Genomic DNA, 26360 nt, shown 5'->3' on the forward strand with positions numbered 1-26360 from the left:
AACCCACTGCCCACAAGTCTACACCATTACTATAGCCCTAAGGGGTGAAGGGGGGCACCTATATGTGGGTACAGTGGGTTTGGGGGGGTTGGACGACTAAGCATTAAGCAGCACAATTGTAACAGGTGGGGGGATGGGCCAGGGTCCACCTGCCTGAAGTCCACTGCACCCCCTAACAACTGTTCCAGGGACCTGCATACTGCTGCCAGGGAGGTGGGTATGACATTTGAGGGTGAAAATAAAAAGTTGTGAAACATCATTTTTTGTGGTGGGAGGGGGTTAGTGACCACTGGGGGAGTCAGGGGAGGTCATCCCCGATTCCCTCTGGTGGTAATCTGGTCATTTAGGGCACTTTTTGGGGCCTTATTCATGAAAAAACAGGGTCCAGGACAAGTGCCCTAAATTCTAGCTACAAATGCATACTTTTTTTCCATTATCGGTGAAAGGCACCCATCTCTGTTCGGGTGATAACCATGCCCCAGTCCCGCCTTCACCATGCCTCCAACACGCCCCCGTCAACTTTGTACGCTTCCGCGATGGAGTGCAGTTGAAAACGTCCAAGTTCGGCTTTCGATTATACCATGTTATTCGTTTTTGTGAGATAAACGTCCATCTCCCGATTTAGGTCGGAACTTGGGCGTTTTTCTCGTTCAATTATAAGCAGGAGTATTGAAGAAACATTTACGAAATTGAGCTTGATTTTGCAGTCAATTGATGGTTGTCCACGAATAGTCTGAAATTGAACATCAATAAGACGCAGATTCTGTTGCTGACAATCTACGAATTGGATGACATTCCAACAATATTTCAATTTAACAATGAATCTATCCCTATTGTTCGAAATCTGATAAATTTAGGTGTGATGCTTGATGAAAGTTTGACAATGAAAGCTCATGTGCATATGATTATCAGGGATGTTTATTTTAAGTTACGTATTGTGAGAAAATTAAAGAACTTGCTAAAATTCCATAATTTTAGAACTGTCGTGAAGAGTTTAGTAACCCCCTGCTTTGATTATGCAAATGCTTTGCTGTTAGGATTGCAAAGGACCCAGATAAAAGCATTACAAATAGCTCAAAATTCAGTGGTGAGGGTCTTATCAGGGACCAGTTGTTTTGAACATATCACCCCTGTACTGAAAAACTTCCATTGGTTACCTATAAAGTTTAGAATTCAGTTTAAAATCCTCTGTTTGGTTTTTAAGGTATTGCCACAACAAGTTTCAAAGATTGTGGCATCCCAGTTTCATATATATCAGCCAGGTCGTCAGTTACGATCAGGTACTCAGTGACTTTTTGATATTCTTTCCCATCACATTGTTAGATCTGAGAAATATAGAAATAAGATCTTCTATAATGCAGGACCAGCGGCCTGGAATAAGCTTCCCCTAGATTGATAAATATTAAAGACTTTAAAGAGTTTAAACGAGAGCTTAAATCATTGTTATTTATGCAGGCTTTCAGCTGGGGTAAGGAGTGAAATTGTTAATATTGTGAATTGATTGATTCTGTCTGTATATAATTTTTTCTTGTCAGTTAAATTTGTGACAATATTTTGTATGTATCTATGTAATCTGTTAAGAACCATGAATTGAGCGGAATATAAAATTGTAAAATAAATAAATAAATAAGACTTCAACTACATTGTTGGAAGAAATTGAGAAATAAGAAAACTTACCTTGAAATTTAATTAAACATTTACACGGATGCCTAAGAAAAAATTATCGAGGGTTAAAACCTCCTGGCACATTGCAAGAAATTGGTGTCCCTTATTAACAGTAGCCTTATAAAAATCTGGAAAAACCGATGTCTTGTGTTCCATAAACAGCTTATTATGATGTCTAAAGAATCATCATAAGATTCATTCATGGTCTGGGTCTAGGATAAAGGACACCCGCTTCCAGCTGTCCTGCAGGGATCATTCCAGGCTAACTGTAGACAATTCTCCCTTGTTGACTCCCAGCAATGTACCATCATTCTTCTTTACTGGGAGATACTACTTCTTAGCAATAGGAATGAACACCTTAGCTGGTACCTCAGGACAGTGACAGAAGTTAAAATGAAGGGCACAATATCGAAAAGGGCCTCCAGAGCAATGAGAATCCACCTCAGAAGACACAGGAGCAGCTTTGTGTATTGCATTGTGACATGGAACATACACGTGTAGATTTTTGGCCTGCCCAAACTACATCTCCTTTGAATCTCCATGTCCCAGCTGGTTACAGGTGTAAATGGTGGCTACTTACACATTCAGACAATCTACACATTTAAATGTCACTATTTGCATGTATGCATGCTCTTCTGAAATAATCTCCTTAATGTGTCTACTTCGTTTCAGTGCATGCTGTGTCTTGTGTCCTTTTCCTGTAATCTGTCTTCTGCCTTACCTTACAGAAAAGCAGAATATCAAATGAATATAAATAAAATAAATATAGTGTCTCTTTTTTTGCAGTACAAACAGGATTGTGCAGGATCAAATATGCTCATTCTCGCTTCTCATTTGCCCTCCTGACTGGGCTTAAACATAAATTTCTTTTTTCACCTACCAGGTGGACGTCTTATTCTGAGTCTCCAGTTATGTTCCCTGACCTCTAAACATTTTAACAAAAAGAGCACTGTGGAAGCTGCAGATGTGCCGTAACAGGAGATGCTGTACACCAGCGACGGACAAAAGCTTAACTTTGGAGCTTATGTAAGGGTGCAGAAGTCCTGGAAATCACAGGGGATACATTCCATAATGAGTGGTTTCTCCTTTTCCTGCCAAACCCTTATGGTTTCTTTCTTATTGCTAGGTTGAATGATGTCGTTAAGCTCACATGGAAAAATAGAAAAATGAATGCAGATAAAGACCACATGGCCTATCCAGTCTGCCCATCCATGCCATCTACTATCCCTTCCTCTCATTTAGAGATCCTGTGTTTGTCCCATGCTTTCTTAAATTCAGATACAGCCTTCATCTCCATCATTTCCACCAGGAGGCCATTCCATGAATTCACCACCCTTTCCATATGTTACTCCTGCATCTGTCACCTTTCACCTTCATCCAGTGCTCCCTCATTTCAGAGCTTCCTTTCAGTTGTGAGAGACCTACCTCGTATGCATTTATGCCATGGAGGTATTTGAATGTCTCTATCACATCTCCCCTCTCTTGTCCCCATAAGACCACTGATCATGTTAGTAGCTGCCCTCTGGACCAACTCCATCCTCTGTATATCTTTTTGAAGGTGCAGAATTGCACACAGTACTTTAAATGAGGTCTCACCAGAGACTTATACAGAGGTATTATAACCTCCTATTTTTTTGCTGGCCATTCCTCTCCCTGTGCACCCAAGCATCCTTCTGGCTTTTACCATCACCTTTTCTACCTGCTTGGCCACCTTAAGATCATCACATGCGATCACACCCAAGTCCTGTTCCTCTATTGTGCGTAGACGTACCTCACCTCCTAAACTGTACCGCTCCTCAGGTCTTTGCAGTCCAAATGCATTACCCTGCATTTTTAATCTTAAATCATAACTGCCAAATTCTGGACCATTCTTCAGAAAATATTTCTGCTTGGTTCTTTCTGTTGTATGGGATCTCAGAAGGGTAGAAGGCTGCTGCATGGTCAATCATCAGAAACCTATGTCAGAGACACAGCTGGTAACAGAGTTATAAAGCACAGTGGCATATCTGTTCAAAGCGCATGTGTTGCATACACACCCCCTGTCAGGAAGAGAGGGCTCTTCCTCCGCCGCATCTCTCCCCTTCCTGGCCCTGCAAAGCTCTCGCAATTCCCCTTCTTCCCCTGCTCCGCCACCCCCCCCCCCCCCCGGGCCTTAAAATCACCTCTAGTCGTTCCCGGGCAGTTCCAGCAGCTGCAGCATTCATAGACTGCCTATGGCCTGCATTGGGGCTTTCTCTCTGAACCATCCCACCCCTTCTGATGCAACTTCCTAAGGGAGGGACGGTTCAGAGAGAAAGCCCTGGTGCAGACCCAGGCGAAGATTGGAGGTGATTTTAAGTTACCAGGGGGGGGGTGTGTGGCGGGAGGGAGGTGCAGCATGAGACGCACCCCTTGTTCGAAATTCCTGCCTATTCCACTGACACAGCAGTTGGTTGCCTACACTGGTTCCTGTTGATTTCTCTCTGTTTGCAGTGTTCAGGATGAGCTGGGCCATCTCTCTGGAACGCTGTTGTTCACAGACCCTTGCTTTTGTATTACAGATAGTGCAGAAGGGCCAGTCTTCTCTGGCACTTTTATTGATTAGGGTTTGTAGGATGGCACAGTCAGCATTCCTATTACAAGAGATGGTGATAAGTGAATGTCTAACTGTTACTAAAGATTGTTCCAGAGTATGTAGAGCAGTCCCCGACAGTGTAATTACAGGAGCGAGAAATACCTCCTGGGTGCAGGAATGAGCAGCAGTGCACAACTCTGGCAATTTGAAGTCCTGCTATTCCACTCTGACTGTAGGGGAATCACAAAACAGTTGTAAGCACTGCAAAAGTATATTGTGTTTCTTTTGTGCCTGACAGTTTTAGAAATGTTAGCAAGTGAAATGGGACCTGGAATTTGGAAATTTGGTTCTTTAAACCCTCCTTGCTGTTGTAATAAACTCAGGCGCATCACAAGGGGTAAGAGTGCGTGCCAAATGCTGTGTTTAATGCATTGTTTATCAATCTTTTTGTGGCCGTGACCCCATGATAGCAGTCAAATAAAATTTGTGTAACCCCCCCCCCCCCAAGATGCAGAATAATTATGCACCTATGGAGCCCACCCAGGTCTGACCCACAGTTTTGGAAAGTCTGGTTTAACCCTGGTCTGTTAAAGGGACAGCCCTTCACTGCAATGCAGAGTGCGGGATGACCACTATATAATGAAATTAGGAATGAAGCGGCTCGAGTCTCCTGTTTTCCACACCTATTGTGCAACATATAAAATAGGCCTTTCCAAATTTCTCACTCCCATGGCAATATGATGGCTATAGTTGTCTGAAAACCAGTGGCTTAAGGTCATTATGGTCAGTTATGGAACTAGGTGATAGTGCAGTGGGCTGAGAACCTGGGGAACGGGGTTCGATTCTCTTCCCACTGTGGCACTTTGTGATCCTGGGCAAGTCACTTAACCGTCCATTGCCCCAGGTACATAAACCTAGACTGCAAGCCCACTAGGGAGAGAGAAAGTATCTGCTTATAATAAATGTGAACCGCTTTGGTTGTACCACAGAAAGGCATGATGAAATCCATGATCCCTTTACATCAGAACGCGCAGTCTGACTGTCAGGTGTTATGTTCTCAACTTTTTGGAGGGTGATCCACCTTCTGGCCTGTTTGTGGGTTTCTGTGGGCCATAATAACCAGTGGCAGTATCATGCCATGAGGTCTCTACACTGACTTTTATCATCACTAGAAGGATCCTTCAACAGATTCAGTTAGAATAAATTTTAGCAAGGCATCAAACTATTTTAAAATTCAGATGTAGCAATGATTATATGCCCTACATGAAGACAAAGCTTTTCTAGCAACACTTAGGGGATCTGCCACTGTGAAACACTAATCTACCAGAGAGCTTGTTTTTATGAAACAACTCACCACATTCAGAGAAACCCTATCAACATGTGCAGCAAGGAAGTCATCATTTTTCAGTGGCTTGACTTGTTCCATTCCATTTCCACTGATAGTCAGAATTCAAAGCATCCTTTCTCTCTGCTGGGTTTGATGCATATCAGGTCTTTGGAACTAGTTCCATTACATAGTTCTATGGCTCCCCATTCTGGTGCATAGGTAGCAGGAATTAGAAGTGGAGGAGATTCTGGACTCCAGAGGATTCTGCTGGAAAATGCAATACATAGTGCACTGGAAAGGCTTTGGTCTAGAGGAGAGATTCTGGGTTGATTCAGCCAGCGTCCATGCTCTTACCCTCCTGAAGGAATCTTTGAGTAGATATTCAGTGGGTCATCTAGGAGGGATGTGTTTGTGAGACTATACCACTGGGCTGCAGAGAATTCAGCTCCTGTGAGAGCGTTGCCTAGATGAACCTGTAACCTCCTACTAGCAGGTGTCAGCAGGCTCCACTAGACTGGCAGGCTGCTTTGGTCCACTCTGTATCTGCCACTTCTTCCTGGAGGCCATCATTTTCCTTTGGCATTCATATTTAAACCCAGTGCTGGAGGAGAGGAGGGAGAGAGGGGATGTGGTGGGGGCATTGGTGTACAGGAGGTGGGCCTTTTTCAGGTGAGGGGCTCTGGAGTGGGGTATGCGGTGAAGTTGGGAGGGTAGGCTTGGGAGGAATCTAGGAGAGTATTTGTTCGCAGGGGGAGGGTGGAGGTGTGCAACTCTTTAATTGACCTCCATTAGCTCTGTTCAGTGTTACAACACTGGAGATATCTGAGGCTGCCTCTGTCTAGTTTACCACTTTGTATATACATCTTTTCTTTGGGCAAAACTGTAAAAAGATGAGACTTCTTGAGAGACCTATAACAGACCTGAAGGATCTTTATGCTTTGCAGTTTGTGGGTCCTTCCTTGAGGGGCTTAGCATTCCAGAGCAGTATCTAACAGCTCCTAAGAATGAGGCTGACTTGATAGTCCAGCAGTAGGGTTATGCTCCACCATGAAGGAGATTTGGGATTAATTCCCATCCTCAGCACCTGCTTCTTGGTTAGGCTGTGAATACATGAGTCCATGTAAATAATGAAGATGGAAACGATTGCACTACAGTTCTAAAAAAAAAAGTATAACTACTAACCAATATATGTGGCACAAATAGAGACCTTAGAATATTTATAAAATAGGTGAAAAGGACCTCCTATGGCCAAACACATTGACGTAAACAGCCAAAACAGCTTCATATTATAATCCTATTACATGAACACGCATTAACACATTCACTTAAATCATGTTCTACCTTTGCCCACTTATGTTGTATACAGAAACAATTTCACAACAATCTTCTCAATAATTCCTGTGTCTAATTTGGCATCCCGTCATAACAGCCCAGACAAAATAGCCCTTGACAAAATGACCCCTCCCACAAAATAACTGTTGACAAAATAGCCCCCTAACAAAAATAAAAAGTCTACTAAAAATATATATACTAAATTCTTTATTTATGGTAAAAAGAGAACTATTCTGTCACTGACATGATAGAGGTATATAAAAAAATGAGTGGAGTGGAATAGGTGGATGTGAAACGTCTGTTCACGCTTTCCAAAAATACTAGGACTAGGGGGCATGTGATGAAACTACAGTGTAGTAAATTTAAAACAAATCGGAGAAAATGTTTCTTCACCCAACGCATAATTAAACTCTGGAATTCGTTGCCAGAGAACGTGGTGAAGGCGGTTAGCTTGGCAGAGTTTAAAAAGGGGGTAGACGGTTTCCTAAAGGACAAGTCCATAAACCACTACTAAATGGACTTGGGAAAAATCCACAATTCCAGAAATAACATGTATAGAATGTTTGCACATTTGGGAAGCTTGCCAGGTGCCCTTGGCCTGGATTGGCCGCTGTCGTGGACAGGATGCTGGGCTCGATGGAACCTTGGTCTTTTCCCAGTGTGGCATTACTTATGTACTTACGTACTTAGGGGCAAGTCTAGTAATACAGTATAAACTGATATAAACATTTAGTCTGCAGGAAAACAGGCATTTCACCAAATCCTGGCAGAAATCTAACAAGTAGTTCCTAATCTGGCCATTCTAGCAGTGGTACTGACGCCAGCAGCCAGGCACAAGACTCCTTTCAGAACCCTGCATTAAAGGGCTCTAACCCTGGTCAGTACCAAAGGCTGTGAATAATACCTCTACAACAACCTAAAGCCCAGTCACACCAACTAGAAAGACCTGATTTGAGGACTAAACCCTTCAACATGGTAAAAAGAAGACTAATCTGTCACTTAGGCACTCTAGGAAACTCCTGACAGCATAATAGACTAGGGAAAGTCTTGCTCTTCCACTGAGTTAACCCAAAACAAACAAACAAAAAAAAACCCCAGTTAAGTCAGGAAACAAATGTCTGTCTAGGGAAAACCTCTGTTGGGGCTTCCCCCACCCCTTCCCAAAGTTCCCCCACCCCTTCCCTAACTAAACTTTCTTCCCACCCCCTAACCTAAGGAAAATCTCCTCCTTACTTTTCTAGCTCCTATCACCAAACGGCCGCTTCCCCCTCCTTTGCAAAATCTCCTCCCGACTCTTCTGCCCACAAACTCGTTATTGCTTCTGCCCACTCACAGACTCCCTTCATCGGCAAAGCAAGCACTCACCCACGTCCGAGACAAACACTGTCTGTATAGAGAGAAACCAGCAAAGGCTCATGCAGGAGACGGAAAGCACTGGCAGGAGGCGCTAAGCACAGGTGAAGGAAAGAAGACCCTGATGTGCCAGATCCTTGCGGGGGGGGGGGGGGGGGGGCATCACTTTTCACAAACTACATACAGCTGTCATGGAAGTGCAGCAGAAAGAACAAATTAAAAATAAGTACATAGCCCAATTTGTCAGGGGCTAATATGTCAGGGGCCATTATGTGGGTGGGCCGTTTTGTCAGAGAATATTATGTCAGGAGGGGGGTGGTTAGTTTTTTTTTTTTACATTTGTACCCCGCGCTTTCCCACTCATGGCAGGCTCAATGCGGCTTACATGGGGCAATGGAGGGTTAAGTGACTTTGCCCAGAGTCACAAGGAGCTGCCTTCTTGGGGTTATTTTGTCTAGGGGCTTTTTTGATCCAGTACTGTCTAATTCACATGTATAGTTCAGTGATTGAATTAAAATAATATAGTCCAATCAAAATTCAGTGGTTCATCATTTTAAAAAATCCCAGTACTTATCTTCATTCCCAACAGGGATCTCCGTTTCACTGAAGGCTTCCTCAGGGGACATATAATATTAGGCTGTATTTCACTGAACTCGCTAATAATCTACAAAGCAAACTGTCAGGTGTGTTAAGTCCCATCAATAATCATATTATCCAGTTCCCGGCCTAAAGAACAGTGCATACCTTAAATCTGACTCAATCAGCATGACACAGAATGCATTCACAATAGCATCTAAATACAAGATGCCAACACACCCGGTTTTATTACCCACATTGATGTATCAGCAAGGGAGGAGCTTAAGGGAGAAGCTACCAAACATCAGTCCAAGTTTAAAAATATCAATAAAAAGCCGACCATAGCACATTGGTATTGCTCCCTCTTATCAGTAGTAATTTTACAAAGGAATGCCAAATAACGCTCTGTAACAACTTCAACTCATGATCATCCCCCCCCCCCCCTCCCGTGCTGAACACCGAATCTGTTCAATTACAGAACATCTAAATTGATCAAAAGAATGTTGCAATGTTCTACAACAAGACAGCAAAGGTGCCCCAAATTTTTCAGTGCTCACATTAGATCTCTGTTCGTTAATCTCAACATGCAAACTGCGTGTTGTCTTGCCCACATATAATTTTTGACAAGGGCAGATCAAAATATATATTATAAAATCAGATTTGCTGTTAGTGTTCAACTTAAGAAAATACTTCCTACCATTGAGTGGATTTTTAAACTCAGTCAATTCCAATGTCACAGCACATGTTTTGCAATTACGATACAGGGATCACTGCCCCAGGATGGAGAGTTTCAGCCAGCCCAGAATAGTGATGCTTAATGGCCATGTTCAGGGTACAGTATATCCCGTTCGTAGAGAAACCATCATGTGTAGCCCTTAGTCAGTAGACTGTCACCACAATAGGTTGGCTGTGCAAAGAGGAGGTCTATACATGGGGTTTAAAAAAAAAAACCTGGGGTTAAAAAAAGAAAGCTCTTATTTCCCTTTGAAATTTGCAGGGAATCTGAAAGCTCTTTGGAGGGAAAAAGCACAAAACTGGTAAATGTTTGGCAAAGAGAGGTAGTTCGGATGAGGAATAAACAGAAAGTAATTTGCAGACTGGAATAGATTGATTATGGTCAGCTGAAAGAGTGAAAGTGACCGTTTCTAATATTGCCTGTGAAATCAAGTCGACAATGCTTTAGCCCCAGTAGGTGGGACCCTTAATTGGTAGGGCTGTCTCACTGGTGCTGTAGTGGCAAGGGCATTTGTAGCGAGTCTCTTCCAGTGCAGTTGGTCCTGAGCAGAATAAAATCATATATAGAGAGGTGGAACTGTTTTGCTTCAGCCTCGACTTACCTATGCCAAGTCTGTCTTGGAGTACTTTTTTACAGCCTTCCAGTTAGGTGGTTGACGCCGTTGGAGTAACTGTCTTGGTAGTCATGACACCTCCATTCTGTGGACATGACCAAACCAGCAGCAGCATGATTATCTTATTTTTCTGCCATTCTGGGTTGTTGCATATTTCTCGAATGGTTTCATTGTACTAGTGGTTGAACAGTGAAATGCAAGAATTATGTGCAAGCATTTCATTTGAAACACTTCCAGCTTTTGCAAGTTCTCAGCTAGCAATACTCATGTTTCTGACGTATTAAGAAAAGGACTGGGATGCCTGCAGTATTAAAAACATTCTGCTTCTTCCACAGGCACCATTTTAGACTAGTGAAAGTCGCTTGGGCATTGCCAATTCTAGCTACAGTATCAGCAGTTGCAGCAATTAGATGCCAAGCTCACTGATCCTAGATATTTAAATTCCTTCTCCTAGTTTATCGGCTTGCCACAGGCTAGCAGGCTCACATTTGAATTGTCCGACATCATGTTTTGGGGTTTTTTTTTGCATTGATCTGTAACCCCAGTTTTCCTGCTCTTTCTTTGATTATATCTAGCAGCTCTTTGCTCTTGTAGTCCGATTCTTCCATGAAAACAATATTATCAGCGTATCCTGCATCAGTAAAGGTCAGGCCATGTGCACCACATTCCACACTCACGTGCCCAGTCAAATTTTGCTTCATGACTCAACTGATGACCACATTGAGTAGCAATGGTGACAACACACATCCTTGTCTTACACCTGTTTGGACAATCAAGCTGTTGCATTTTTTGCCATGCACTTTCACACTGCAGGGTATACCATCATGGAAGCCAGATATGATTTGGACTAAATTTTGGCTCCTTGCTGCCATCTCTTTCAAGTTGGTGGAGCTGTCCTGTGAGGACTTGTGTTAACAATTCATATAGTCCATATTCGGTGGTAACTCAGGCCATACCTGGCCTGTAGCCTTTTCCTGGGATGACTTGTGCTTTATAATAATCCACATGGCTCTGGATAAGTATGACAAATCAGGCGGCTGGTTTCTCCTGAGCACACTCATGAGATTTAAATTCTGACACTAATGGACACATTTTCAACTAACATCTTAGGGAAATGGATTACAAAAACAAAACAGCCCCTTGACAGATAAGAGGAATTTTCCCATTCAGATGGAGACAGCTGGTGACCTTAATGTACCTGTAACAATATTGCAATAAATGTCTTGTCGCATAGAAAATAGCCTTTTCCATTTCCTTTTGGCTGAAAACAATCTGACAGAATGCCGCTGCAGGCCTCCGAGGAGGAAAAGACTTGTCACTGGATTTTGCAGCCTGAGATAGACCAGGCCAGGGCGATGACTGAATTAATGGCCGACCTACAGAAAAGTGCACCATTTGCCTTAGACTCCAGCAGCATATTTTGTGCTGAGCTGAGCAGGACACCAATCTGTTTTAATTAAGGTACTGCTCCGTCTGTCAGATGGAAGTTACTGTTACCGAATGAGTGATAACCAAGTATTGATCATTTGCCCACTGGGACTAATTTGTTTATTGAAGCCTGTTAGATCATTACTTCAGTCCTAGAGCTAGATCGTGAATGTGCAGCAAGGGAGGGTGAAGATGAAGAAGAGGGTCCCTGGTTAAAGGGACATTGCTCTCCAAAAAGAAAATGTTGTTTTTTTTTTAGGGGGAGGGGAGGGGGAGACAGTTTTTAAAGGAATCAAAAATTGTCCCTCCTAGAGTGGGCAAATATACTCTCAGGGTAAATATTCAGCTGGTGGTAGTCAGTGTTATGCCTGAATATGTAGCAGTGGGCCAGCATCAAATTCTCGGGTTTGGTCAGCCGCCTATCCATTATCCAATTAAGTGCGACATTCAGCACTTAACCACCTAAGTGAAACCGGATAAAGCTGGACCAAGTTTTATGCGGTCCTATTTGTCCGGTTAACCTTGGCGGTTAAGTGCTGAATATTGACACTTAACTGCATAAGTGCTGACTTTGCCCCAGACAGACCACAAAATAGCCAACTTTCAGTCTAGCAATCTGAGGTGATATTCAGCGATGCTAACTGGTTAAGTGGCGCTAAATATCAGTGGATATTTAGCAGCACTTAACCGTCCTCTCCTGGCCGGTAAAATCGCTTTGAATATCGACCCCCTTGTTTTTCCAGGTCATCCTGAAGTCAGAAAAACAAAAGCATAGTTGCCAGAGCATTCAGAAATTCAAAAAAGTGGAGCAAATGTAATCCATGTGGGGCAGGATAACCCTTCGGTGGCCCTCTGTCATAATATACATACATTTGATAACATCCACAAATGTGGCTTTACATGGTTCCGACTGTAGAGGAAATCCAGTAGAGGAGGAGGCAACAGGCAAAAGGTGCTGCTTGCCAGCTCCTGCTGCTGATTGGAGGACCATATAAAGGGGGTGGGGAGACAGACCTTTGTGGGCAGTGGCAGCTTAAGTCCCTCTGGTCTCCTCCATGTATTCTCTCTGCCATCACCTAATGTGCCAGGGCAAAACTGCCTGGGAAGCCACTGAATTACTACATCTGAGAGGATACAAGAAACTTCCTAATTTGCCTTGATCCTGCTGTGAATATATAGTAATATATAGTAACAAATGATAGCAGATAAAGACCAGCACAGTTCATTCAGTCTGCCCAATGTGGCGTCAAGAGCTGCATTATTATGTCATAGTCACACTCATTATCAGTTGGGATTATTGGTTTAACCAATACATGGTTAAACCAATAATCCCAATAAGTATTTCTAAGTAACAACATTTTACTTGCTGATTTCAACCTTAAGATATCTTCTCTTCCTCCTCTGAGACACAGAGCACCCACACTCTTGGCACAAGAAATGAATTGTTAAGATACCCATATATGATCATATATACCATATATAGCAGCAGCAGCTTCAGAGAGCATTTTCCATCTCACAGATAGGCTGCAGAGAATACCTTCTCCTGCTTTAGACTTAGTCCCGCCCACCCTACCCCTCTACCCGCCCACCCCTAGAGTGACATGTCTTATATAACCTCCCTATCAACCCATTCATTACTTTTACCTCACCCATTTCTATTGTTCTATCACCTTCTCCCACTACTCCAACCAGAGTTACACCTAATCACACTGATCACCCTTCAACATCTTCAGTCCTTCTGTGACTGTTCTCTTGTGCTTGACTGCTTAAATATTAAATGCTTTACTTTTTGTCTATTAGATTGTAAGCTCTTTGAGCAGGGACTGTCTTTCTTCTGTGTTTGTACAGCGCTGCGTACACTTTGTAGTGCTCTAGAAATGTTAAATAGTAGTAGTAGTATATGATCCTGATTTGGCTTTGCTGTTTACAGAACATAGACCATAGATGTCTGCCCTGTGCTGGCCTTACTTCCCAACTTCTGGAGTTGCTGTTTTAAGTACTATCCTCCCATCATAACACATCAACAGGCCTGAGGTCATTTAAGTTTAGTTTTGATTCCGTCCACTTTCTATCCCAGGCATTTTTGAATTCTATCACTGTTTGTATCCTCACCACCTCCACTGTGAGGGTATTCAAGGCATAGAGTGTTGCCATTTTACACACATAAATGAGTTGTCAGAAGTGGGATTGGACTTTTTTTTGTTATGCATTTTTTTGTAACTTGTACACCTCTTTGATTTTAAGCGGTATAGAAATGTGGAAAATAATAAGTAGGAGAAACTATGACCTGAATGCAGCATCTTAAACCATTTGGGACATCCTGACACAAACATTTTTTTTCTCACTTCTCTCCCCATCAAACAAGAGCAACCAAAATGATAAAGAGGATGGAGCGCCTCTCATATGAGGAAAGACTAAAGAGGTTAGGACTCTTCAGCTTAGAAAAGAGACAGATGAGGGCTGATATGATTGAGGTCTACAAAATCCTAAGCTGTGTAGAACGAGTAGAAGTAAATTGATTTTTTACTCATTCCAAAAGTGCAAAGAAGGCCACTCAATGAAATTATATGGAAATATATGTATATGTGTAAATATTTCTATTGAACCTTTTCCAAAATATACAAAATTCCAGTGCAACTGGAAATGCAAAACAATATCACGTCTGTGAATAAAACTCAGAGAACTGTTACCAAGACTGAAATCCCCCCAAAAAGCCGTTATCCCCCTCCCTTTCCCCCCATCCCCTAAGAAGTACAGGACTAATCAAAACTGAGAAAATACATCAATGTTTACGAAAATTAAGCATCCAAAGTGTTCAATATGGTAGAATGCACTCGAGTGGTAAGAGTGTCCATAAAAGCTGCCCAAGTGTTAAGAAAATGGAAATACTTTTAAAACAAATAGGAGAAAATATTTTTTCACTCAACAAACAGTTAAGCTCTGGAACTCATTGCCGGAGGATGTGGTAACAGCAGTTAGCATATCTGGGTTTAAAGAAGGTTTGGACACGTTCCTGGAGGAAATGTCCATAGTCTGTTATTAAGACGGACATAGGGAAAGCCTCTGCTTGCCCTGGGATTGGTAGCATTGAATGTTGCTACTACTTGGGATTGTGCCAGGTACTTGTGACCTGGATTGGCCACTGTTGGAAGCAGGATACTGGGCTAGGTGGACCATTGGTCTGACCCAGAATGGCTATTCCTATCCCAGTTTCTTTTCCCCTGTTTCTCTTGTAGGCATTTGCCCACCCCTACCTGGAATTTTATTTTAATTTTTCCCTTACCAGCTGAGATTTGATCCCATGACCTCTTGGTTCATAACTGAAATAATTGGTACTAACATGTGTATGTGCATTGTTCTATAAGGTAGCATATATGGGGGCAGGGCATAAGCGTGTCTCTTATTTACATACATAACTTATTGAATACTGTAAGTTTCATATAGTACATTTCATATAGTACATAGGCATGCCCAGTTATGCCTGCCATTGACTTGGCATGAGTATGAAATGCAGGTTTAACAGCATCGGGGCCCTGCTGCTGTTGAAGAATTGGCGCGCTCACGCGTATTGGGATGCCTAACACATGACGCCCAACTATACAATTGCCCCCTTAGTTTTTCTATGACAGGAGGCAGACATCTTAGTATTCATGTTCTTTTCTCGCTCTTCCCATTGTGCTTAGTTTGTTGTTCTGGACCATAAAGGAAGTGCTTTATCCTTTGCAATCACAAATGGTGCTCCCACTTTTTAAAGCAGTGTTCTGTCACAGCCATTTATTAATTAATTAAAATGTATTAAACAACTCACAAAATGCTCCAGCCCACTTACAACTTCACGTCCTCGCCCCGCCCCTGACGCATATTCACCTCCCCCGGTCACCCCCTCCTCCCCCCATCACCTTCCCTCCCCCCTGTCATCTCTACTCCCCCCGTCACCTCCCCTCCCTTTACTCTACTATCCCTGGTGGTCTAGAGGTACCTCTTCACGGCAGGAAAGAGCCCCCTCTTTCCTGCCCGGAGCGCTGCTGCCAACTGCCCTGCATCCTGTGAGTCTGGCTCTCGGCATCTCAAAATGGCCACCGAGAGTTGAAGTCTCGCGAGGCTGCTTCAACTCTCGGTGGCCATTTTGAAACGCCGAGAGCCGGACTCACAGTATGCAGGGCAGCAAGCAGCAGCGCTCCGGGCAGGAAAGTAGGGGCTCTTTCCTGCCCCGAAGAGGTACCTCTAGACCACCAGGGATGGTAAAGTAGGGGAGTCCCGCGCCCGCCCCCGCCAGCCAGCCCGTTTGTCCAGAAATCCGGACAAACGGGCAGGCTGGCCAAATCCGTCCGGACGCCCGGCCTTGTCCTCAAAAAGAGGGGACATGTCCAGGTAAATCCAGATGTATGGTAACCCTAGTTAAGAGACTTGCCCAGGGGAGGGTTGCCATATTTGCTGTGATAAAAAAAAAAGAGGGCACCCGTCACACCCCTGCACCACAGTGTCACCTTGACCCTCCTCCAAGAAAGCCAAATTCCCTCCCTCCCCCCCCCCATGTATGTCTCCTATCTAGTCTTTTTTCCAGCTTCCCTCCACTCACCTTTTATTTATAGCTCATTCCACCCACATCCCCTTCCCTCCCTTCCCATACCTTATTATACCTGGTAGTCTAGTGGCCTCTTTGGGGCAGAAAAGAGCCCCCTTTTTCCTGCCTGCTGCTGCCGCAGATCTCTTGCTGCCGACGCCACTTCTAAATAGCTGCCGAGAGTTCATTCGGTGACCTTGCAAGACTGGTGCTGTAACCACTAGGCCACTCCTCCACTCCATTTCCATTCTGATTAGTCATTTACTAGGACAAGCGGCTGGCCTGGTGCTAAGTGAAGGCTACATTTGTGGGTGAGATGCTGCAGCTCTCGCTCTGCTGGCCGGGGTCTCATGAATTTCATTGAAAACTATTTGATAGTCTAAATAATGCACATCTTACTAAACAACATATTTCAGATAAGAGGGACAGAGGTAAGATGCAAATGCTATCATCTGCGTATCGATTCCACTAATAAATATTCTAAGCCTGTGTCTGTAGAGAAAAAAATATGGAATTGCCAGTACACCAAGAGACTGACTGCAGATTTTGGAGCAAACTGACAACTACGAATTCAAAACTAGTTTTGGCCTTTAAATCCTAATTTGTACAAATCATTGCTTTCTTTAGTTGGTGCTCACCCATCAGGGGTTGTGGTGGATTACCCTGCAGTGCCTCCTGACCTGGTAGGTCTGAAATGAGGGAAGTGGAGATGGAGCTCAAGTATGAGCAAGGGTGTGTATGGGAAGTACTTTTTGTTAGTTTATTATTTTTTGTAACTTTTTTTGTTTTATTTTATTTTTGCATTTTAACATGTGCTAGTGCAGATATGAAATTAGACATTTTATAATTTTATGTTGTTTTGGATAGACAGAAAACAAAACAAAGGTCATGGTGATTTCACTGGCATTTAAAAAAGATAGCACAACCCTAGAACGTGATGTCTAGCAGCTGAAAGCCTCATTTTACATAGGTCGTCTAGGTAGGAAAAGGGACGTCTAAATCTTGACCGTTCACAGTCTTCAGAGTGTTTTACAAATAGCTCACATAACATAGAGGCTTTTATTAACTTCGTTAGAAGCCACAGGAAATACATGTGCATTTGGCGGCACATACAATGGCAGCAGCTATTTTACAAAGCAAAAAATAAATAAAAAAAAGAGCCACCTCACTAAAGCGCTCTGTGAGTTTAAGTACCAACCATTACTAAACTGCATGTACAAATGGAGGCAGTGAAAGAGCAGAGCTCCAAAACTCTGATATTTATTAAGGTGCTTTTAAATACCGGGGGGGGGGGGGGGGGGGGTCAATATTCAAAGTGATTTAAATGGCCTGAAACTGCTCCTGGAAATTCAAAGAGGCACCAAGAGCCGTTCAAGTGTGGGATAGTCAAGAGTTCTTTATTAGTAGACTCGGCACTGGTTGTGTTTCAGCGTCAAGCTTGTGTGTCAGGGGTCACTCAAGTGAATTTATACTTATAAAATAAAAAAAATCTTGATGCTCATGTGGTCAACGGAACAAAGCTGAGAAGTGTATCATCAAAGGAGGGAAAAATGCCTCAACTCAACCAGCATCCAGAAAATGGCCCTTGGCACTTCTTTTCATTTCCTTTGTTGTGTGTACTTTGATCCTGTCTTCCATCATTTCAAAAACAGCTCCTAGCCATTTAAATCACTTGTCCAGGGCTAACCGAGCATATTCAGCAGCATTTAACCGGATAGTGCCGCTGAAAATGCCCGGTTAGCACCTAAGCCAAAACTGGCAATTTGTGGGTATCCCAGGAGCAGAGTCGGCACTTCTCCAGTTAAGTGCCAGTATTCTGCACTTAAGGATAAATAGGACAACATAAAACACAGTTCTGTCTTTATAAGAACATAAGCATTGCCATACTGGGATAGATCCGGTTAAGTGTCAAATATCACACTTAACCGGATAAGTATTATCCAGCAATGTATAACCGGATATTCAATGTTATTGCCTAGATATGGCCCGGCACTGAATATCCAGGGATGTTGTCACCAGGGTCCAAAAAACTGCTGACTGTTGCAGGCTGAATATTGACCCCCAGAGAGAGACGCACGCGCCCCTCTACTAATCCTCCAAAGCACAAACCCAAATTACATAAGTACATATAAGTACATAAGTATGCCATACTGGGACAGACCAAAGGTCCATCAAGCCCAGCATCCTGTTTCCAACGGTGGCCAATCTAGGTCACAAATACCTAGCAAGGTCCCCACAAAATATTTTATGCTGCTTATCCCAGAATATTTTCCCCAAGTCCAAGTTAATAATGGTCTATGGACTTTTCCTTTAGGAAGCCGTCCAAACCTTTTTTAAACTCTGCTAAGCTAACTGCCTTTACCATTTTCTGGCAACAAATTTCATGTTTTTTGCAGTAGTTATACAACTGGTGTAAAATAAGAAACGTGCATATACTTCTAAGTTTTGCCCAAGCATGTCCACATCCGCCCCATTCAAATCTGTATGTGGTTTCTAAAATCCCTACTTGCACATTATCTCATTTACCTATGATATAAGCTTTTTACATGTGCAGATGAGTAACTCCTTTAAAATGACCTTCTGCATGTTTGAAAGTGTTGAAGACTCCTACCAAGGGATTCCCATCTGGTTTAGCTGAATAAATGAATCTCTGATGCTGTTTGTCTTAGGGAAGTCCATCTATGCCATGGGATAAAACCAGAACTGTCAGCTTGTCTTAATGAAACAGCCCCAGCGGACAACACCGCTGTCACCAATGTAAGTGTCAAGGGAAAATGTTCAGAAAGGAAATGTGTGACCCGATAGGTCTTTTTTTCTCCTCAGTGTGACCAGTACAAGAAGGGGATTATTTCTGGCTCAGCCTGCAAAGACCTATGTGAGGACCGTGCTCTGCTGTTCCAGCAGTGTTTGTCTTCGTCGCCCACACATCAGGTAAGTCATCTCTCTGCAGCCTCAGACAGTTCCAGCGTGTTGGTAAATGAACAAGACACGGCATCTGGCACGTTTGATCTTTTCTTGTTCTATGCTAATTGCACCAATCAATAAAAATAACAAGAACTAAACTAAAGGAATTGGAGCCATCGGCATTGTTCTGGAAATGATCGCTCTGACATATGAAACACAACAGATTCTGTGCAGCACAGAGGACATCTGCTCCCAGAGACATTTCACTTCTGTGGCTGTGCACTTGAAATCTGTTAATGCCAAGCCTAGAGAATAGCTAGTTGGCGGTTCCTGAGACCCATCTCCAGTCTTGCCCCCTTCTTTACACTCACGAGGAGAAAGGCAGCGGTAATCTTCCCGTATTATTTTTATCTCCATCTCAGCTGGAGAGTCTGCTTCTCAGTATCAACTCATCCCCCACGAGACTCACATAGATAAAATTTGTAAGTTAAAAGGCAAGTAGTCTTATGATTATGTCTAACTTTTTGAGCTACAGATGATATGCAGATGAGATAACATGAGTTTCCCCCTCCCTGTAATGTGTAGTTCCAGCACTCTGAATGCCACATAGGATGATTACCTGGAACAGCGATCCGAATCATTTTAGCAAAGTAGCACATACCTGAACGACCAGTTTGAACCTGGTCCTGGGGAACTGAGGAACTGAGTTTGATTCCCACTTCAGGCACAGGCAGCTCCTTGTGACTCTGAGCAAGTCACTTAACCCTCCATTGCCCCAGGTAAGCCGCATTGAGCCTGCCATGAGTGGGAAAGTGCGGGGTACAAATGTAACAAAAAAATGGCTCCCCAAATTAGGCGCTGCGATTATCCGTGCTAAGATAGTATTCTGCAAAAGGCGCTCTATGGTGCTCTGCATGGAAAGACCTTTACAGAATACTAGCGTAGTGTGAAATTTGCGCCTAACTTTAAGCACGAGCATTTACACCTGCCAACAGCTGATGTAAATGCTGGCACCCAACTAACGACAGGCACACAAATGCAGGTATTCTATAACATTGCGCTTCAGTTCTGGGAATGCCCTGATCCACACATGTCCCTCCCATCACCACGCCCTCTATATGGAGCTGCACAGTATGAAATTTAGGTGCATATGTTATAGAATATAGGGCAGATTCACACCTAATTCCTAATTACTGCCAACAATTGATTCTTAATGCCTGATTAGCTAATTAGTGAACACGCGGATCTGGGATCCAGACCCAACTTTGGCAAACCTGTTTTGTAAAACAGTGGAATATTAAATTTTTTATAAAAGAGAAAAAAAAACCCTCTACATAGTGGGACTACAAATGAAATAAACACCATTAAAGACAGAACAGAATTTTGATTTCCAGTATATTTTTATAAAAACTTTGCAGGGGGCAAATAGAATTATGTATAGAGAAACAAAACAGGAGTGGATATCTTTAATTTTCTTGCCAATGAGCATTCTCTCTATTTAGCTAATTTTTGTCTTAGGAACAAGGGGGAAACCCCTAATTATGTACTGAAATCATTTTCATTTCTGTTCAGGTTTACAGTGGAGTCTGGAGGGACAGAGACGTGATTATAAAGTGTGGAAGAGAAGAAACCTTGAAAATCGAGAACAATCCTGACTCTGTGCCCAGGCGAGAGCTGGTGCTGTTTGATAAACCAGCACGAGGGACATCAATGGATGAGTTCAAGGAGATGCTGCTCAGTTTCCTAAAAGTCAGTGTATCCCGCTAATACTATGGAGAGACTTCTCTGTTCAGCACTGCCTAGCAGAGTCAAGCACGGTGGTGTGAGGCCACGGCTGCTTTGATGACATTTCTTTACAGTACTAATATACTGCCTAGGGCAGAAAATGAGCATTCTTGCCTGCCATGATTCATATGTTTATTGGATTTATTTTTCACCTAATGCCCAGGGCACTTTAAGTGAAATATAACATAATAAAAATACAATACATATATTATTAAACAAAAAAATCAATTCAATGAAAAGGGCAAAACAAAATGCAGTAACCATAAAATATCATAAAGAATGCAGCATCATTCCACCTGATCACAATGGCATTATTTATACAGTATAACTGTTATGAGAACTGACTTCTACTTGACATTAAAGTGTTAATTGTGATAGTACATTGCTATCAGGCTGAGGTCTACTTCATCCTCATGATTCCCACACTGAGTGGCCCAAGTACTACCGTATAGCCTCACAGGATCCATGCTCATGACCCCAAGCTGAATTCTCCTCAGTACTGCAGTCTCATAGGTTCTAGGTCAGTTCCCACCTACCTAATTCCCATCTGGACAATTCCCACCTAGGACAATTCCTACTGAACCAATTCCCACCACACCAGGGAGGACAATTCCCACCCATAACCCAAAAAACACACTAGGACAAATAATCTCCCTTCCTTTTCTTTTCCACATCATTTGAGGGGGGGGGCAGTACACCCTCACACCCTCCCCCCTACAACATTATCTTTTACACATCCCTTTCCTGTTCTAGACATGCATTTTATGTCGTGGGGCAATGCCACCACCCCCCCCCCCCCCCCAAACTAAGTTTGAACCTAATTCATGTTTAATCTGGGATCTAAATGTCATAATATAAATAAATAGATAAATACAAAGTGCAGTTCATGTGGGGGGCCAATGCCCCCTACACCCCCTCAAACTAGGTTTCAATCTAATTCAGCCCCTCAAAATTACACTCTGATTACGATTTATAACAAATTACCACTCTACCTATGAAACGTTACTCCGTTATTTTACGTCCTCTGTATACATCCGTATGCTGCTCTAACCTCGTTTCAGATGCTGTAAAAAAAAAAAAAAAGCAAGGCCAGGCCTTACGGTACCAGATACTAGGAAGAAGCTACAGGCTAGGGAGAGTGGGAATTGTCCCCTTAAGTGGGAATTGTCCTAGGTGGGAATTGTACTGGGGGGGGGGGAGACTTGGTGGGTGGGAACTCGACTGATACCAGCCTCATAGATCTTATACCTACTTTCCCAGAACTGAGAGCACCCCAATACTACAGCCTTGTGGGTTCCACACTTACTACTATCCCTTCTACTACTACTACTTATCATTTCTACAGGGCTATTATACATATACGCATGCACTATCAAACATATAAACGACGAGTGACCGTACTCACTCACAAATGCGCAGTAGAGACTTCCCTCTCTGCCCCGCCCCCGCTTCAATACGTGATGATGGGGGCGGGCAGAGAGGGAAGTCTCTACTGGCATGCTGCAGACGTCGGAACCGCTCCCCCTCTCCCCCGGAGTCACCGCCACCCCTCCATCTGGCCCGAGCACTGTGAACTTACATTAGCAGCACGCAGCAGCAGGCACATCAGCAAAGCTGCCGTCGGGCTTCCTTCTCTGCCTTTGTCCCGCCCTCGCCGACGTTACGTCACACGAGGGTGGGACACAGGCAGAGAAGGAAGCCCGACGGCAGCTTTGCTGATGTGCCTGCTGCTGCGTGCTGCTAATGTAAGTTCACAGTGCTCGGGCCAGATGGAGGGGTGGCGGTGACTCCGGGGGAGAGGGGGAGGGGGACTGCTCGGACTGGGTGGAGGGGCGGCGGCAGCGACTCCAGGGGGGGGGGCTCAGAACCCCCCCATTCCAAAAGTAGCCCATTTTCACAGGCTCAACGGCTAGTATATATATAAGAATGGTCCCTACTTGACAGAGCTTATAGTTTATTCAAGACAGACAAATAAGAGATTACGGTGCTTTCATTTATTATAGGAATGATTAATAAAAGAATATGCGTACTGAACAGGCGAATAAGGGGTTATGAGTTGAAAGTAGTTTCAAAAAGGTGGACTTTCACCCTAGATTTGAATAGTTCCAGAGCCGGAGCACAATGTAACGACTCAGGAAGTCCATTCCAGGTGTACAGTGCAGCAAAATGGAAGGAATGGAGTCTGGAGCTGGCAATAGAGCAGAAGGGTACAATAACAGTGACCTACCTGATAACTGGAGTTCCTAGGGAAGGGGGTAGGGAGAGAGAGATACTGAGGAGCTGCAGAATGAACACAGCGATATAGCCTCAATTATGAGCTATATTTTGTATTGAAAATACTTGAACCTGATGCACATTTCGTTCCCTTTCTCATTCATCCCATCACTTCTCCCTTTCTTGTACTGCAACTGGAGTGCTTTCTGCTGTGGACATGAACACATCTTTAGGAATTCTAATAATGAATAATAGCTGTCACCTTCTAAGTAAGGAAGCCACAGAGGCTAATCCTGGCAGATGGTATTTATTTATTTATTTTTGGATTTTGCTCACACTTTTTCAGTAGTAGCTCAAAATGAGATACATTCATATGCACTAGGTATTTCCCTGCTCCAGAGGGCTCATAATCTTATTTTGTACCTGAGGTAATGGAGGGTTAGGGGGGGTGTTTTACTAAAGGTTAGCTCAAGTTATCTGCAGCAGGCCCCATTTTATTCCTATGGGCCCTGCTACAGATAACTGAAGCTAATTTTTAGTAAAAGACCCCCTAAGTGACTTGCCCAAGGTCACAAGGAGCAGCCAAAATTAAAATTTAAGGGCCCTTTTACTAAAGCATAGTGTGTGCTAATGGAATTAGCGCATATTAAATGCTAAGAAGCCCATTTTATACCTAAAGGGCTTCTTAGCATTTATGGGCAGCTGATAAAAAGCCCCATGTTGTTCCAAACAGCACTCTTAAAATATCAGTGGAACAGCATGGAACTTTACTACCCCTATGATCAGACATAATGGCATGCGCTATTATCTCTGATCATAGGATAAAAGGGCGGGAGCATTGTGCCTGAGCGCATCTTCCCACACTTGTTTGACAGGTCCGGACAGTCAAAAGCCCAGACCTGTCAAACATAGGGGCTGGAGGTCTGTGGGACCCCCAAATGACCCTGCAGTGCAAGGCCCTGGTACCCTTGTGCCCCCTGAACCCCCACACCCCAAGCCAATGGCACGGAGAGTGGAGGTCCAGCGGACCTCCAGCTCCCCCAACCCCTCCCCAACACAAGTTCACAGGGGGCCCCCCAAAACAAAAGCCCTGGTGGCTCAGTGGGCTACAAACACAACCCCCCCCCCAAGTTGGTGGTCTAGCGGCCCCCTTCCCCGCCCCCCCCCCCCCCGTACACACCGTCCTCTTCCAGCGCCGCCCTGAAAATGGCGGTGCCCAGCCCTGCCCAGTTCATCCTGGGATGCACTGGAAGGGGCTTCACCACATCCTAGGATGCACTGGGCAGAGCTGGGCGCCGCCATTTTCAATGCAGCGCTGAAAGAGAAGGGAATGTCCTACTCCCTCCTCCGTCACCAGAGATGGGGGGTGGGGAAGGGGGTGCTGGACCACCAGGTTGGGGGGGGGGGCTTGTGTTTGCGGCCCATTGGGCCACCAGGGCTTTTATTTTGGGGTGCGAGGGGGGGTTAGGGGGCTAGAGATCCACCAGATCTCTAGCCCCCCGTGAACTTTTGTCACTGGCTTGAAGTGGGGGAGTCAGGGTTCCTGTGGGGGGGCAGGGTTTCTATTGGGGGAAATGGGGTGCCTGCTAGCATGCAAATGCATGCTGGATAGGGCTCACCATTCCTACCCAATAGTCTGCAAACCTTAATACCAACTCCGAGCTGGCGTAGGGTTTGCTGCAGACAGCGCACCAATGTTTGACGCACTGCCCACTGGGGAGGAATAATACAATACCTGTTTAGCATGCATTTGCATGCTACTTGGGGCCAGAGCCCGCGAGCACGTTGTTTCATGCGCTTGGGGGCTCTGATCATGGGGCGGTAGCAAATGTAGGCACTAGTATGGCACTAATAACCTCTAGTGCCCATGTTTGCTTCTGACCACCTGTCTATTAGTGCGTATTGATTCCATTAGTGCTTGCTAAGCTTTTGTTAAAGGGCCCCTTATTTATATATTTGGATTTATTTACCATCTTTTTGATGAAATTTACTCAAGGAAGGTTATAAACTCACTTGTTTCAATAAACTGGCTGAAAACTTGCTTATAGAAAACTTCCAAATCTAGTTTAAACAAGTTCTTATCTTTGCTTTATTATTGCTTTACTTTATCTCTTATTTAAAGGAGGAAAAGGCTTGAGATGCTCAGTTATTTTTTTTGCTTTTGCAATTTGTCGGGCAGGCTTCCTCATCAGCCTAAAAACCTCCTAGGTATCCATCTTATTATTTTTATTTACTGTTTTTTTATTACCTTATTGTATTCTTCCATAATCTTCATTTATAACTCATAATTTTTCATTAAAAAATTATTATAAAGACACCACAGTTACTTTATCTTTGTAGGTGTGCCATTGACTTCGGTTTGCTCAACAGAGCACCTCCATTTTGCCGCTTCTTCCGGAGACAAACCATACTGCAGAATTTCCCTATCCCTATACTTGGCGATATTAAATAGGGCCACAGAGGGCTCTGTGCAGTACAGTTTGTCTCCAGAAGAAGCAGTGGAGGCACTCTGTTGGAAATTGTGCAGTTTGGTAATAAAAAAAATCAGTAAATAAAAATACTAAGATGGATACATAGGAGGTTTTTAGGCTGATGAGGAAGCCCAACTGGCAAACTGCAAAAGCAGAAAAACAGCAGAGCATCTGAAGCCTTTTCCTTCTTTAAAGAAGAGATAAAGGGAAAGGGAAATGGCAGTTGATATACTGCCTTTCTGAGATTTTTGCAACTACATTCAAAGCGGTTTACATATATTCAGGTACTTATTTTGTACCAGGGGCAATGGAGGGTTAAGTGACTTGCCCAGAGTCACAAAGATCTGCAGTGGGAATTGAACTCAGTTCCCCAGGATCAAAGTCCACTGCACTAACCACTAGGCTACTCCTAGCAATAAGAAAGCAAAGTTAAGAACTTGTTTAAACTAGATTTTCAAGGTAGGTTATAGCAAGATTGGTTAAAGCGAATGCTACATACCTGTAGAAGGTATTCTCCGAGGACAGCAGGCTGATTGTTCTCACTGATGGGTGACGTCCACGGCAGCCCCTCCAATCGGAATCTTCACTAGCAAAAGCCTTTGCTAGCCCTCGCGCGCCGATGCGTACCGCGCATGCGCGGCCGTCTTCCCGCCCGAAACCGGCTCGTGCCGGCCAGTCTCATATGTAGCAAGACAAAGAGAAGGGAAGACACAACTCCAAAAGGGGAGGCGGGCGGGTTTGTGAGAACAATCAGCCTGCTGTCCTCGGAGGATACCTTCTACAGGTATGTAGCATTCGCTTTCTCCGAGGACAAGCAGGCTGCTTGTTCTCACTGATG

The 26360-nt window shown here is 43.8% G+C and overlaps 1 protein-coding gene across 1 annotated transcript in view; it reads left to right on the forward strand.

Annotated features, from left to right (window-relative positions):
• Positions 1–26360, forward strand: part of DIPK1B (divergent protein kinase domain 1B) — a 95862-nt gene that overhangs the window by 61026 nt on the left and 8476 nt on the right. Inside the window, exons 3-4 of the mRNA XM_030207647.1 lie at positions 18972–19079; positions 20625–20801. Coding sequence (XP_030063507.1) covers positions 18972–19079; positions 20625–20801 — 285 coding nt within the window. The remainder of the gene's footprint in view (positions 1–18971; positions 19080–20624; positions 20802–26360) is intronic.

This window comes from Microcaecilia unicolor, chromosome 6 (assembly GCF_901765095.1).
Source record: "Microcaecilia unicolor chromosome 6, aMicUni1.1, whole genome shotgun sequence".
NCBI lineage: Eukaryota > Metazoa > Chordata > Amphibia > Gymnophiona > Siphonopidae > Microcaecilia > Microcaecilia unicolor.